The sequence below is a fragment of the Alexandromys fortis genome, unplaced genomic scaffold (assembly GCF_014885135.2).
Source record: "Alexandromys fortis isolate MF-2015 unplaced genomic scaffold, M_Fortis_MF-2015_v1.1 scaffold_95, whole genome shotgun sequence".
NCBI classification, from domain to species: domain Eukaryota; kingdom Metazoa; phylum Chordata; class Mammalia; order Rodentia; family Cricetidae; genus Alexandromys; species Alexandromys fortis.
The window spans coordinates 6936560-6952066 of record NW_026067990.1 but is presented as its reverse complement, the minus strand read 5'-3'; the positions used below and the strand labels follow the sequence as shown (position 1 = coordinate 6952066).

Sequence of the window (15507 nt, the reverse complement as noted above, 5' to 3'; positions counted from 1 at the left end):
TGATTTGCATTTCCCTGATCGCTAAGGAGGTTGAGCATAACCTTAAGTGTCTTTTGGCCATTTGAACTTCTTCTGTTGAGAATTCTCTGTTCAGATCAGTGCCCCATTTTTTAATTGGGTTAATTAGCATTTTTAAAGTCTAGTTTCTTGAGTTCTTTATATATTTTGGAGATCAGACCTTTGTCTGTTGCAGGGTCGGTGAAGATCTTCTCCCAGGCAGTGGGTTGCCTTTTTGTCTTAGTGACAGTGTCCTTTGCTTTGCAGAAGCTTCTCAGTTTCAGTAGGTCCCATTTATTCAATGTTGCCCTTAATGTCTGTGCTGCTGGTGTTATACATAGGAAGGCAGGAGAATCTTGAAAAATGCCTAGCATAACCACAAGCTAAGGTCAAGCCAAGGCTAAGGTCTGAGAGACTTTTGAGAAAAGTACAAAGAGCCACACTTTGATACATTTGTTATTTACAAAGTAAACAGGGGAATAGCTAAAATTGCCGACTTCCACTTCTCACCCCAGGCTTGGAAAAGAGTAACACCAAAGAGAAAGGGGACAGATGATGTTGTATCAGTGGCAGAATTCTCCATGGCTGAGGGGCCAGTTCTAAAGGGAAGCTATGTGATTTTCTACTCTATTGCTCCATTTTGAGGGGTGCAGGGTATAAAGCTCCACACCTCTGAAGACACAAGAGGTGATAAGAAAGTGTCTTGTGACAGCTTCCCAGAGGAAAGAGGGAGAGTAGAGAAATCACCCCCAAGGCTCTTGGCTTCTCCCATTGGTGAAGACCCCAAATTACATTCTGTCAAAACTGAGGCTGAGATGCAATGCCTTGCAGGCATGGCTCACGTGAATGCACACAAGGTCATGGGTGAGGGCCACTGCTAAGCTGCTGTGGGGGTTTGGAAGCATTATACAATCAACAGAAAGACAAATGCTAGGATCTCTGTAGATGTAACAGCTCATCTTTTTAAGCCAAAGCAATCTCTTATGAAGGTGGGTGCCTTTAAATTTCTGTCCAAGAAAGTAGATTTGCCCACATTTTATAAAACTAACAGAGAAACCCTGTCTCGAATAAACAAAAACGAACGAACAAACAAACAAACAAACAAAAAACTAACAACCGAGTGCACTGCCCCATGCCTACCCTCCCAGATTCAAAGACATCCTAGACTACATACTGAGTTCTAGTTCAGCCAAGTCTCCAGCATGATACTGCCTTATAAATCCAAACCCCAAACAAACAAACACCCAACAGAACAAATAATAGGGATATTTAAAAGACTTTTTATTATGTGTGGGTGCATTGTGCTGTGGTGTACAAATGGAGGTCAGGCGACAGACAGCTTGAGGGAGTTTGTTCTTTCCTTCCACCAATTGGGTCCTCAGGACCAAGCTCAGGCTTAGAAGCAAGTGCTCGAACCTGCTGGGCCATCTTGTCAGCCCCAGTAGGGATATTTTTTTTTAAATATGAACATACAAACTTGAATACTTCCACACAATTGGATCCTAAATATGAGGCCCCCTTTTAGGCCTGTTTTACAGTTTCTGGGGACATTTTTAAGCTACCATAGCAAGTAATGGACCTCATTATGGTATTTTCATACTATATGCGTTATACTTTAGTATTTTTCACCCTTCTCTTCCTCTAGTACTCCCTGCCTGTCTTTCCTGCTCTCCTCTTGCTGGTCCTCTTCTTCCCACCAACAGACCCCTTTCTTCTTTCACGTCCATGAAAAAGAATTATGTGCATGAGGGTCGGCCCTGGGCCAGGTGTGGGCTAGCTGAGTTGGAAGGGATTGATATCTGTTTATCATAGTTGGGGCAATGGAGGATTTTTCAAGATGCTTACCACTGTGGGGAACGGAATAGCTTTGCAGAGTATTTTGCAACCCCCCTACAGGGTGTGTGGGTGTATGTGCTCCCATTAGGAGAAATGCAAGCTTAGAAATAAAAAAAAAATCAGTTCAGTTTTGCAACTGTACATGAAATTGAATTTGTATAGCCCGTGCCCATACTCCTATCACGTTTGACCTTTTTAACTGAGCTGATTGCTTTATTATAGTGTGGCTGAATTGAGCGGCCGTTAACTGGTCGATCTAGTCAAAATGTCAACCTAGTAACGAGTGTGGAAACGGCTTGCCTGTCAAAAAAGCAATGAAGGCTGAAGCTCATGGTCTGTGCCCCTTCCTCCAAGGTGACCTAGACAAAGACATAGTGGGAATAAAGGGGTAGAATCAAAAATCAGAAAAAAAAATTGGTGGCCCATCATCTGAGGAGAAACGCTTGGTGTGGACCTGTGTTCTGAAGAACTAGATGCTTCTATTGCCAAACTGATTTTTCTTTTGGTGCCTGAGCCATTTTAATAAGTAGCAAGTGTTGCGTTGGAGCCATGGGCGTCCAGCTTAGTTTAGCAGATTGGAAACTAGAAAGGTTTGCCTTGGAAGAATTCGTAAACATCTTGCAAACAATGGTAGATGAGCTCAGATGTGGCCCCTTTAAACGGTGCCTTAATGTGTCGGCCCCACTGCTGTTTGGTTAGGCTCCTTGCCCCTAGGTTGACCAGGTTCTCTTGCCTTGCTCACCCTCTCTAGGAATCCCAGCAATCACGGTGGCCATTATACTCAGCATAAGAACAGATCTGTATGGAACCCTGAACCCAGCAACTCTGTTGTAAGTACCAGCATCTCTTGCTTTCAGGCAGTGGGTGTTCTAGGCATGGTGGGATGTTCCTGGCCAGGAACGTAGTCTTAGCACTATCTTCATGGAAAACTTCATGTCAACCTTTCTGCTAGAACACAGTTATGCCCATTCGGAGAATGGGTAGGTGTTTGGTTTTGGTACGATTGTGGCCAAGTCACCTTGCCCTTTAGATGCCTTTCTTCTGTGAAATGGAGCTAATATATTTTGCTCTCAGTGGCAGGTGCAAGTTTCAATGACCTTGCTTATATGAAGTGGCAAATGCTACAGACCTGCCAGCCTTTTTGATTGGAAAAACTCACAGGCCATGGGAAAGATGTAATGGCTAGTCTATGGAAATACTGAGATGAATTAGAAACCATGGTCTGTCTTTTAGCAACAAAGCTTTTCCCAGAGGGAGTCTGAAAAACTTCCCATTGTAAACTAGCCAGATTTATTGTTCGCTATTTGCTTTTTGTTTTTCTCTCTGTGTTTTAAAAATTTGATATATAAGCCCATCTCTTAACTACAGTCAGAAGAACAGCTTTTTATTCCACTCCATCTCTTTGGAGCCTTATTTGGAGCTACACAATCCCTCGGACTGCACATCTTTTTATTTGATTTCCCTATATCCATTCCCTTTGCCGCAGCATCTCGAAATCACGACCACTATATAGATTTCTTGTCCTGCTGTGCTGGGATCACGTGCAGGAGGCCCTGTACCTAACCCTCCTCTGTCTTTCATACCGAGATGGCAGTTGCAGAGGGTCAAAATGACATTGCCCTCCACAGCAGATGCTTTCTAATTAAATTTCTAGTTCTCCCTCAGTTCCCTCTCTTCTCTCTCCTTTCTTGTCTCCCTCCCTGTCCTCCCTCTTTGCCGGTTGCGTGACTTAAAAGGCCCCCAGTATCTGTCTCATAGAGATTCTTCTTCAAAGATCAAAAGCAAAACCAAAACGAGAACAAAATCAACTCTGCGCTCCCCACCCCCAAAGAGCCTTTTCTTATGTGATTTGTTAGGAAGAGGCAGATGGCTCTGAGAGTTTTGTTTTGTAAATGATTATACTTGGAAAGGTAATTCATCACAGGGCACAAATTCCAAGTGTACAAAAGGCTAGAGGCTGAGAGCTAAAGCTAGAAAGTTTTTCTCCTTCCAGGTAACTCCTGTTAGCAACACTCGAGCATGTGACCATTTTCTTGCACACTGTTTTTGGCTGGCTGGTTTTATTTTTTAAGGTTATTTTATTATTACTGTTTATGTTTTGGACCGTGTCTTGCTATATAGCCCAGGATGTCCTGGATGTGTAGCCCAGGCTGACTGCAAACTCGGTAATGCTCCTGCATCCTCAGCCTCCTCAATTGTTGATATTACGAGCCTGAGTCACAACATCCAGTTAGTTATTTTATTTTTGACATGTTATTGTATTTATTTGTGGAGTACAGCAAAACATTTGAATACAGACTTATATCATGGGCAAATCAAGATAATGAACATATCAGTCATCTCAAATATTTATTTTTTATTTGGGTGCCAATATTCAAGCTCCTTTCGTCTCAGTAATCTGAAATAAACATCACAATATTGCTTACTATCGTCATCACACTGTGCAGTAGAACACAGGGACAGATCCCTTCTTTCTGCTGGAGCCTGGTGCCTTTCCTTCTCCTCTCCCTAGGCTCTGATGACTGTGAACGCCCTCTCCCATTCTATGTGATAAACTGTAACAATTCTTTTAGAGCTATTTATTTTATGTGTGTGAGTGTTCTGCCTGCATGCATGTATGTGTGCCATGTGCATCTCCAGTGCCCAGGGAGTCAGAAATGACATCCGGTTCCTTAGAATTTGAGTTTTAGGTGGTTGTTAGCCACCATGTGTGTGTTAGGAATCAAACCCAGGTCCTCTGCAAGAGCAACAAGTGCTTTTCACTTGAGCCATCTCTCCAGCCCCATGATCCCCTTTTTGTGTGCGTGAGCTCTCATACACTTTATATGTATGGTCTTTTGCACAGTGATGTTTTCACTTGCAGGTGATTCTGTATCCTGAAATATAGTGCTGCCCCATTTTGAAGGTTTTCTATAGTTTTGTTTGAGGCTGTAGACGATAGAATGAGAATCCCACGTATGAGACTGTATTAGGGAAATTAAATGATTTTTTCCCTCACCCTCCTAATTCACATCCATACAAACACACACACACACACACACACACACACACACACACACACACACAATGTGACATGTGCCAGGATGGATAGCATGTCCCAAAGGAAATTTTCTGGATTCAGAAAGAGATTCCAGCTAATTAGACACACAGTTGATTTAGTCAAGCTTGTCTGCCTTCAAGACTCAGAAGCAGTGTGTCTCCTAGTTAGAGTTGTTGTTCACTGAAGCATCTGCTCACAGGAACCACTACTGTTCATCTCTTCTTTAACAGAGACCGTAGAACCGATAGGCCATCCAGTCGTCACGGCTGCCTTTTGTGGCCCAAATCCGTCATCCTTTAAAGCAGTGCAACGAGGGCTGTCTTCTTTTGTTGCATTTTCGTTAACTCTGATCATCTCATCATTATTTGATATAGCACTCGGAATGTTCTTGCTTGCTCATGTCCTTTTTTATTATGATATTTATGATGCAAAGCAGGATTCATCTGGCAAATAAAAGCTCTGGTTTAAGGTGTGTGCAGGGTGGGGAGGAGAGTTCCGTTGGGGGGAAAATACATAATTTTTTTCTCTTGCTGAAGAAGAGAATAATTTCTCAGGGAAATTTACTGAGGTTTCTGTACGTGTGCCCTGTAGGATTCTAGCTTGTTTTGGAAGGTACTCGAAGATGGGCTCGGGGGAATAAGGTTTAAGTCCAGCTCCGCCTCTGGGAGACGTGAGTGGATGCCATTGTCTTGCTTCATCTCTCTCAGTCTGGATGTCCCATGATCCACTGAAACTGGCCAGGTGATTTTAGCGTGCCCCGAAAGCAGGAGTTTCTGTTTATATGCCTCACAATGTCTTCTCTTCCTTGTCCCGTACAGCTGTTGGATTAAAGATGACCGCATCTTTTACATCTCTGTGGTGGCTTATTTTTGCCTCATATTTCTCATGAATCTCTCCATGTTCTGCACCGTTCTCGTTCAATTGACTTCAGTGAAATCCCAAAGCCAGAAGACCCGGAAGAAGATGATCCTGAATGACCTCAGAGGCACAATCAGCTTGACGTTCCTACTTGGCCTCACCTGGGGCTTTGCCTTTTTTGCCTGGGGACCTGTGAGGATCTTTTTCATGTATCTTTTTGCCATCTGTAATACTTTGCAAGGTAACTCCTGCACGCGGGGCCTTTCTGTGGCTAGCTAGAAAGTTTTGTTGCTTTGGAACACATTCCTACCTATCAAAATTTAAAGGAGGAAAAAAAAATCCACTTCAGGCGCTCCCTCCTCCCAGTGGGTCAACAAGTGTTCTTTAGAAACACTACTTAGATATCAGCCTTCACTGAGTGAATAGGCAGCTCTCTCTCGAGCTAGCACAATTCTTTCTAGTTGGTAATGTCTGCATCAAACACTGACTGGCAAGGTTTCTTACAGTACTCGCCGTATCAACACTGTTGACGTAAGGATTCGCTCTTGTGTTTAAATTTTGAAGTGTGTGGTCTAGTTGAATATACCAATTACTAGATGTAGGGGCATTAAACTTGTAGCTTTATAGGCTCCAACTGCATCATATGTCTTAGTAAACCACCAGGCTAGAAAGTTGCAGAGTCATCCAGAAATGAAACTTAAATGTAGAGTCTGGGGCCAAAGTTCTGGGTGGACTATGAGAAAGCACGAAACCTGCTGCTTTTCTTCTCTCTCTCTCTCTCTCTCTCTCTCTCTCTCTCTCTCTCTCTCCCTCTCGTGTGTGTGTGTGAGAGAGAAAGAGAGAGAGAGAGAGAGAGGGAGAGAGAGAGAGAGAGTGCACGTGTGTGTGATATGTGAACGTGGGGGTTCACGGGTACACATCCAGGCTGACCTGTTCTTGCACTCATTCCTTACTCCCTTGAAGCCGGGAGCTAGGCTGTCAGCCAGCCAGCTCCAGCAGTCCCTCTGCTTCCACCCTGAATAGCACTGGGGTTACAGGTGTATGTGCAATTCTAGCTTTCAACGTGAGTGCTAGAGATTTGAAAACAGACCCTCAAGCCTGCGCAGTCAGTGCTCTTACCTGCTCAGTCATCTTCCCCCGCCCCTTATGCGTCTTTTGATAGCAACTGGCAGTGGAAACAAACATCTTCGGGACTCATGATGTACTCTTTCTCAGTGCCTTTTGTGGCTGCTCATACTTGATTATAACTGACGTAATGACTCTACACTGGAAGAAGCCACCCGCCTCAGACTGAGGTGCTCTGATTTGATATTTTCACATGTCACAAGAACTAGCTAACCTTGGTAGGGAGTGCCCATAGACGTGGATTAGCATCCTATGCAGGCTCCCTTCTTCGTGCTCACTCCAGGATGCTCCCTGGCTAACTAACATGAGGAGAAATTTGTCCCGAGTTTTGAAGGTGCGGTTGAAGGAAAACTATAAAGCTGGTTAAACCTTGAAAAGCAAGGAGGTTTGGGGGAAACAGGCAGTGCCCCATCACTTGGCAGAGGGGAAAATGGTATGTAGAATTGAATTATGTGTTCTCTTGAAGATGAGAGCAAGCGTCTTGTAGGGCCAATTTAAACAAAGGCATGCTGTGTGTCTGTCAGACACACTCTGTCACTCAAGTGCTCCTAGTCATGCCTACAAGATAGTTAGTGTCATTGTATCACAAGGGTTTTGTTAGAACCTTGAGTTTCAAAGTCAAGTCTCTCTCTCTCTCTCTCTCTCTCTCTCTCTCTCTCACACACACACACACACACACACACACGCTGTGATAGATTTGAACAAACTAGCAATTTGAATTCCAAATGGTTAATTTGCAACCGTGACGGAAAGGTGGATGCCCTGTGGTTAGGTGAGAGAAAAATTAAGTTTATGATGGATTATGAGGGATTAAGCTTCCCTTTGTGAAGAAGAAGGTACACACAGAGAAATGATGGTGGCAAAAACCAGAACAAACAAGCAAACAACCTGGCATTTTCCCTCCTGCCTATCTTATAGTGAATAAGCAGATCAATGTGTTGTGGGAAAGCGAAAGGAAATCTGCCAGAAGAGGAAGAGCTGGCAGGCAGCTCATTGGAATGCACGGAATAACCTTTAAGTAAAAGAACTCACAGGGCCACATGTGGGAGAGCAGAGTGGCAATGGGTGCTCAATGTCACTGTCATCTCTTGTCCATGCTGCAGATGGAGCTCCCTGCTCCAAGGCTGAGGCTTGCTCTCCTCAGGTTGCTGCACTGCCTTCCAGGTGACTGTCGCTCAGAAAGAGTCAACGCTACTGAATTTCATCCCTGCAATTGTTTGTTTCTCCATAGTGCTATGGCCCTTGGGAGAATTAGTGAGACATGCCTCCAGATTGCTGCCTCCCACCTGGAATCAGGAAGTCTCAGGGCTGGGACGTGGGAACGAGGATTTTGCCAATCCAACTCTCTATCAAGTGACAGAAAATCACTTGACTCTTCCTGCTGCTTCCCAGGGACTGAAAGCTCACCATTCCATGAAGCCAAGCATTTAGCTCCTGATCCTCTCTGATTCTTATCCCAGTTTTCTTCATGGGATGAGTGCGATGGTTTTTAAGATCTTGGGGTCTATAGTCAGGGGGCCACTGGGTGGCCAGCTCAAGGCCAGCTCTGTGACCTAGGCAAAGCTTACTAAGCATCATGGAGTTCAAAGCCTCTCACTATAAACATGAGGATAACAACACGAAGTCTGCCACCGTGCCAGTGCTTAGTAAACACTGGCTGTTGATCTGTTAGTACATGGCTATTGTGGAGGCTCTTCCCATCTCTTCTAGGTTCAACCTGGCAATCATACAGAGCAGGCAGGCATGATTTGTCTTCTTTATGACAGTGCCCTCAGATCTGTGATGGATGCTTTCACTTCTTCACACCCTGGATTATTGATTCCAAGGATTCCTTATCCAGACACAGCATCCCAACCTTTGCTCATGGCCATCACCATACCAGCTGGCCCTACTTTTGAGTACTTCTATTCGTTAGCATCCTTTGAAAACAAAGCCCTTCCTCTGAATGTAACTGGTGGGAGCTATGGTCAAGCTCGGGGCAATTTCAGCAGATTTATCACTCGCCTCAATCCAAGATGCTTTTTGCCTGACCTCAGGGCACAGATCTGTAATCACAACTACTTTGGAGGTTAAGGCAGAAGAATTGCATGTTCAAGGCCTTTCGTGGGCTACAGAGCAAGGCACTTAAGGCCACCCTTGGGACTTACTGAGACCTTGCTTCAAAATAAAATGTTTTTTAAAAAAGAGGGCTGGGGACACATAGTTCAGTGGTTACAGCACTTTTTGAGCATGTATAAGGACCTTTGTTCAATCTCCAGTACTTAGCAAAAACATTTACTTCCACTAAGGTAGTAGGTGATATAAGTTTTGAAGTTATTTACCCTTTTGACTTGTGCCCGGTTTGCAATGAGTGCCAGGAGTAATTTACCGGCAGGACAATTTGCCAATGTGGAGAGGCAAGTTGAACCCTTTATAGCGCACGAATATTTCCAAATAACACTTGTGCCAAACATATATATTTTGAGATCCAAACAAGTATATCGTTATATTGCTGAGGCTATAGATGACAATGAGAATTTATGTATCCAATGTCCAGAAGTTCAAGTCAACGACTCTTTGTTGAGTTGCCACACATAGGGCTGGAGGCAAAGGGAGAGGTGATGCGAAGATGAAAGGAGACAGAAGTCAGACCTTCAAAGACTTGGCAGCTGGAAGATAAGATGGCTAATATGTAGAGAATTCTGCCGCTAAGTAGGGCGCACATTATGAGTGGCAAACTATTACGGCAGCTCAGAAGAGAGAAGGGCGCTTTTCAGGTTGAGGTATCTCCAAGGGCTTTGTGGATAATGATTTTGAACATGGACCATAAATAAAAGTCAGAGTATTGACAGGAATTACTCCTGCCAATTTAACCTCCATCTTGAGGAAATCCAATTAGGCCTCCAGAGAATTTTCAGTCAGGATCATCTTAAGTCCTACTTTCATTTCCCCAGGAGCTATTTTACAAGATGGAGATGAAAAATATCTCACATTACCGATTGATATCTCCGGCACTACCCTCTCATTTGCTGGGCAAAGTCAGAGCTAGATCTGCTTTGTACAAGCTTCAGTTATGCCAATGGTCACACTCATTAGATATTTATGGGTGTGTAACAGCCTACACCCCAAATTCAGCAGCTTTAACACTACATACATTTCTAATTTTACACAATATCTGAGGGTCAGGAATCCGGACACAACTTAACTATATGCTTTCAGCTCAGAGACTGTCACGAATTTGGAGTCAAGATGTATTCTGGTCCTGTAGTCATCCAAGGCCTTGTCCAGGGCTGGAATTTCTGCTTCCTAGAAGATTCAGTCACATAACTGGGCCTCACCATGTAGACATTTGCAGGGGAATACCAAGATTGCCAAGATACAATGTTTGATCTCTTGAAGAATGGGTGGGTGCAGCGGGTATATCTTTTATAGCTTAATGACGTGACACACCATGACTTGTGCCACTTGTCATTAATATGTGAAAGGATGCTGTGTGCCAAGGACGTAAAGATGAGGATGGTTGAGCGCTCTCTCTGAGTCTGGGTATCCTCGTAGCCCTTATGTCCCACGCTCTAGGGGAGATGGAAGCCTGGGGGGAATGGTACTGGATATGAAGTCTTAATACTGATTTTGTGCTGTTGCTGTCTTTGGGGAGGCCATAAAGATGTTAGAAAGACATTAGTGCTCCTGGGGTTCACCGGAAGCAGCAGTGATTGGCGCCAAGAACAGGCCTGAGTCAGGGGAATGGTGCAAGCCGAAAAGTCTGATCTTCTTCTCCTGGCTTAGGGTTCCTGATTTTTGTGTTTTACTGTGTGATGAAGGAGAGTGTGCGGGAGCAATGGCACACGCACCTCTGCTGCCGATGGCTTCGGCTGGGCAACTTTTCCGGTAAGATGTCCGTCCACTTGGGTAAGATTTTAAATTGTACATATAGGACTGATCATATTCATTTGTCTCTGAAAGAATTTTCACTACAATACTACCTAAAAAGAGACTGTTTCCATGTTACAGAGATAATTTGTGCTTTTGTGCTAAGATGAAGGAAGTCAAGGGACAAGTGTGACTTGGACCATATTTTAACCTGGTAGAGATCTCTTTTATGGACCCAGATTCCTTGGATTGCTTGTCATTTCTGTTTGTCATCTCACCCATGATTCAGTTAGAAGAAGACTGACTGAGTACCTCATGTGTTTCAGGAGCTGGGTCATAGGGCCTTCAGGCCAGTAGCTAACAGTCGGATGTGGGAAGCCAGGACTGGCGACAGCCGGAGTGAATGTGTTGGCATTTCTAAGACGCCTCCCAAGTGAGCTGCCTGGGTGGCTCTTCTGATGGGGCTCTCTGCCAAGTGGGAGATGTAGTGGCCTCTAATGTTTCTTCTCAACACTGGCACTTTCCCTGAGGACATCTTCAGTGCAGGCAGACTTGTGTTCTGTTATCAAATGATCTTCTCTTTAATTTTGGCAGCTTGTCTCAGTCTCTATTCAAAGCCCAGTCTGCTTCCTTTAGGGAGGCAACACTCATGCTCTAGGGGTCTACAGGTAGTGCCCAGGGACCTTTCCCCTGGGTGTACCAGTGACCTGCAAGTCTTTATGGTCTAGGGAGAGCAGACATCCTTGGTAAGCGCAATGGGTTTTCATGTAGCACACACCGCAGAACAAATTCACTTCTCGCAACTTCTTAGAAAAGCCAACTCCCAGAATGAACAAATATTGAACACTGGACTTGATAATTTTTGACTTCATATTTTAATGGTATTATTGAAGGCAGTATAAGTTCTATACCACAGTCTCACCCGTTTTAAATATAGAATTTGATAAATTTTGCATATAACTTTTTTCTGGTGTCATTTCAGATGGGAGCAGCAGGTTTGGGATAAATATTAAGTATAAACAGAAGAAACTGAAGAAAACCCATGAGTCCAAATTATTGACACCATCGCTCAAGTCAACAACAACCAATTCCACTTTCAAATCTATAGGATCTGTGCCCAGTACTCCTTCAGAAATAAACTTCCCAAATGGTAAAGAATAAGGCACTGTTGTTTGCATTTGTGTTCCAATAAGATGAGACTAAATGTTAAATCTTCGATATTGCCTCTTCCTCAAAACAACACATAATTTATATACAATATAACATGATGCTATATTCTATAATAATGTATGTGATATGATACATAATATAATTAATGTAAATGAACACCATCCATGATATAACCAGGTAAGCACTAAATCTAATATATATGTACTTTTATATAGATATATGGTGCTCATTGTGTATATATCTATATTCAATATCTATATTCTATGTCTATAGAACATATCTACATTCTATAGATATATTTGTACTCATTCTTAGCTAAGAAAATGTATATATAGATTGATGGGTTGTTAGACTAATGGGGAAGGGAGGAACAAAGCTTAAGGACTTCAAAGGCTCTTTTTAAATTATTTATCTTTATTTTATGTGCATTGGTGCTTTGCCTGCACATGTGTCTGTGTGAGGGTGTCAGATCCCCTGGAACTGGAGTTGTAGACAATTGGGAGCTGTCATATGGGTGCTTGGAATTGAACCTGGGTCCTCTGGAAGAGCAGCCAGTGCTCTTAACCACTGAGCCACCTTTCTAGTCCCTCAAAGGCTCTTAAACATAATTATCATAGACTATTGAAACCAGAAAAAAATACTCTAGGCATAGTCTAGATCAAATTTCTCATTTTACCCAAAGGAAAGCTAATGGCTATGGACAGTCACTAAGAGCATTGGTGACAGACTGAGCCAGAACTCAGGTCTTGTAGCTCTAATAGCCACTGCCTCCTACCATTGATTCTCCTTGACTTACTACCACAGACACCTATACTTCTAGGTGGAGACAGATGTTGACCTGAGGATGGCACATTAGGAGGGAAACTGCAGGGAAGGGATGAGTATACAAACTAAAAGTGGAAAATCTTCTTGAAATAAAGAAAAATAATAAAAAGAAAGTAAAAATGATCAAGAATGTTTGAAAACTGTAAGTTAGAAACTGGATGTACATGCCTATAATTCAGCCCTCGGGAGGCTCACAGGAAGGTTTTCCAGATTTGAGAGTAGCCTGGGCTGCACAATGGGGCGCCATCTCAAAAACCTGAAAAAAAAAAAAAACCAAAACACCCAAGGTCCGTAGGCCAATGCTGGGATAACTATCCTGTTTTACATGGACCATGATGCAATGGCTTGTGTTTGTTTGCCTTAAAGACCCAACTAAGCTTCAGCTTCACACATATGCAGATCATCTCGATAGCCTGATGGTGGTCAAGCTGTCACCTTTGCAGTGCTAATGGACGGACTTGCTCTCTCACTTTTAGACTTTCTTACACTGGGTCCAAAAACTTATTTGGAAACTGCATGGTGTGTTTTGAAAATGTTTTGGGTCAGGGTCAGGTTTTGTTCTTCACTTTGTGGACTGCTTAGAGATTTATTCTTTCTATCCTTAATACATGTAACTCTACAAGCTAGCTGTAAATCTAGGTGACCACCCAAGGCTGGGTGAATCATACTACACAATCTTGGCCTCCGTCGTTGTATGGGGAAATTAGTGGTATCTATGAAAACAAACTTTCTCTGGCCAATTGTACCTATTATACTCTGGCCAGCTAACTACAGATGTTTATCGCTCTTCTTGGAAGCCCTGGACTGTCATAGTATCAAGAATTCCTGAGTTGTGGAATGTCCTTAGTAACTAATAGTTGTGTCTGATTGGTAAATGTCAGTTTTGCAAGAGAGTATCCCTACTGTCCAAGGGATATATTAATATATTCGCAATTAATGCATTAAATGAACGTTTATATTTTTTCAAAGGACACAGTAGCAAATACATGTCAGAAAATCTTCACGCTCTTGTACCAAGCAATAATCCCGGAAAAGTCTCAAAGTGCTCAAAGCAGGAAAACAGCTACAGATTCTAAAACTCCAATCTTGATACTGCCATCAGACATGTGGCGAGCACAATTCCATCCACCGATCCCAGTGGAAAACCATGCTTTCAGTCCTACCAGGGACTTTCAAACGTGAGAAACGTTCAAAACAATTCTATCAAATCCATAGTGAATAAATCCGTGTTCTTCTCCATGAACTTCTCCAAGTGCTGGGGAAGAATGGCCTCCTCTAGGTTTAAGATGGAAGTCGGCTATGCTAACTTTAATTCACAATGTAGGAAGTGCTTCGGTACCTGTTGTCTTGCCAGTGCTGTTAGAATGAGATTATCTCCCCCATGTTAGCAGGATGTTTTTCACAACCTTCGCTTTTTTTCTACTTATTCGTGGCACCATTCTATGATGTTTTCATACTTGTCTTCCTTGTGTAAAATCCTTTCTGCACCTGCCTTAAGCATTCTCCGTTTTCATGCAGGTAACTTTGATGATGGTTCCTGTACTTTCTCTTCCTTGGATTGTGAAGCTGCACCCACTTCTATAAGAAGAGCGTTGACTGCAGAAATCAAAGCAAATTCCGTTCAGAAACAAAGATCATTTTCAAGAAATGTTAGCAGAGATGCTCACCTGGCTCCCGGCCCTGGACTGGGGGAAATTTTCAATTTGTGAAGCAAATCTGTCCCTACCTTGTATTCTAAGATTGTTTTGGGATAGGCAGAATGAAATTGTGTTCAGTAAATATCAATCTTGGAATAATTCTCTTCTTTAGTGTTATTTTTTTATTTAACAAAACTTTTTAATTAAACACTTTGTACTAGATAGAAGACAATGAAGAAAAGACAGTCCTTTAAAAATTTATTTATTTGCTTGTATGAGTCTGTGCCTATATGAATGGATGTGTGTCACATGCATACAGGAGCCTTTAGAGACCAAAGGGCTTCCAATGGCTTCCAATTCATTGGCATTGGAATTACAGGTGACTGTTAGCCACCTTGGGGGTGTCTGGTATGGAACCTGGCTCCTTTGCAAGAGCAGTAAATGCTGCTCTTATCTGCTGAGCGACCTCTCCAACACCAGTGAGTTTTTTCTTCATTTTTAAAGAGGAGATTGAAGCCCGTGTATGATACATTAGGGAGAAATGTCTATAACATTGGGGATTTTGTTTCAAAGAAGTTGTATATCCTAAACCAAACAAACAAGGCCAAGATATTTATTGCTCTGTCTTGAGGCAAACAACTCCAGGTGACCTAAGTGTCAGGATTCCTACCTGGCTAGATACCCACAGAAGGAGTAGGTAGGAAAGCCCCAAGGTCAGAGCCTCTGAAAAAAATATTCCTGCCTTGTTTGCCTGTCATAATAAAAAAAAACAAAAAATAAAATTAAAATATCTCCAGAATTTAAGACTTCTTTTTGATTGAAACCCCTTATTTAAACTTGTTCTGTGGGAATGGTGAATCATCTATTCACACACGCAGGGATTCTATCTCAGCCAAGATAGTCCCCCAGGGGGTAGCAAGCAGGGTCCTGGTGAACAGAACAGAACAGGAACTAGCTGAAGCTGTTGGCTCTCTAAGAGAAACAGAGGAGGAGGAATGGATTAGGAGGGGGAGGTAAAATGGTATTAGAGATGTAAAAACAAAAATTAAAAAAGCAAAACAACAACAACCAAAAGAATTGAAGGGTGGGTCAGAAGAAGCAGTGTGGAAGGGTCTGGGACAAAGAAGGACCATCTGATGACAAAATCAGCAAAGAAAGTGAAGTCCCATG

At 42.9% G+C, this 15507-nt stretch overlaps 1 protein-coding gene across 1 annotated transcript in view; it reads left to right on the top strand.

Moving 5' to 3' along the window:
* Positions 1 to 14409, top strand: part of Adgrg4 (adhesion G protein-coupled receptor G4) — a 98890-nt gene extending 84481 nt beyond the window's left edge. The window contains exons 18-22 of the mRNA XM_050159669.1: positions 2585 to 2663; positions 5692 to 5972; positions 10622 to 10730; positions 11701 to 11855; positions 14219 to 14409. Coding sequence (XP_050015626.1) covers positions 2585 to 2663; positions 5692 to 5972; positions 10622 to 10730; positions 11701 to 11855; positions 14219 to 14409 — 815 coding nt within the window. The remainder of the gene's footprint in view (positions 1 to 2584; positions 2664 to 5691; positions 5973 to 10621; positions 10731 to 11700; positions 11856 to 14218) is intronic.
* The last annotated feature ends 1098 nt before the right edge of the window (positions 14410 to 15507 follow it).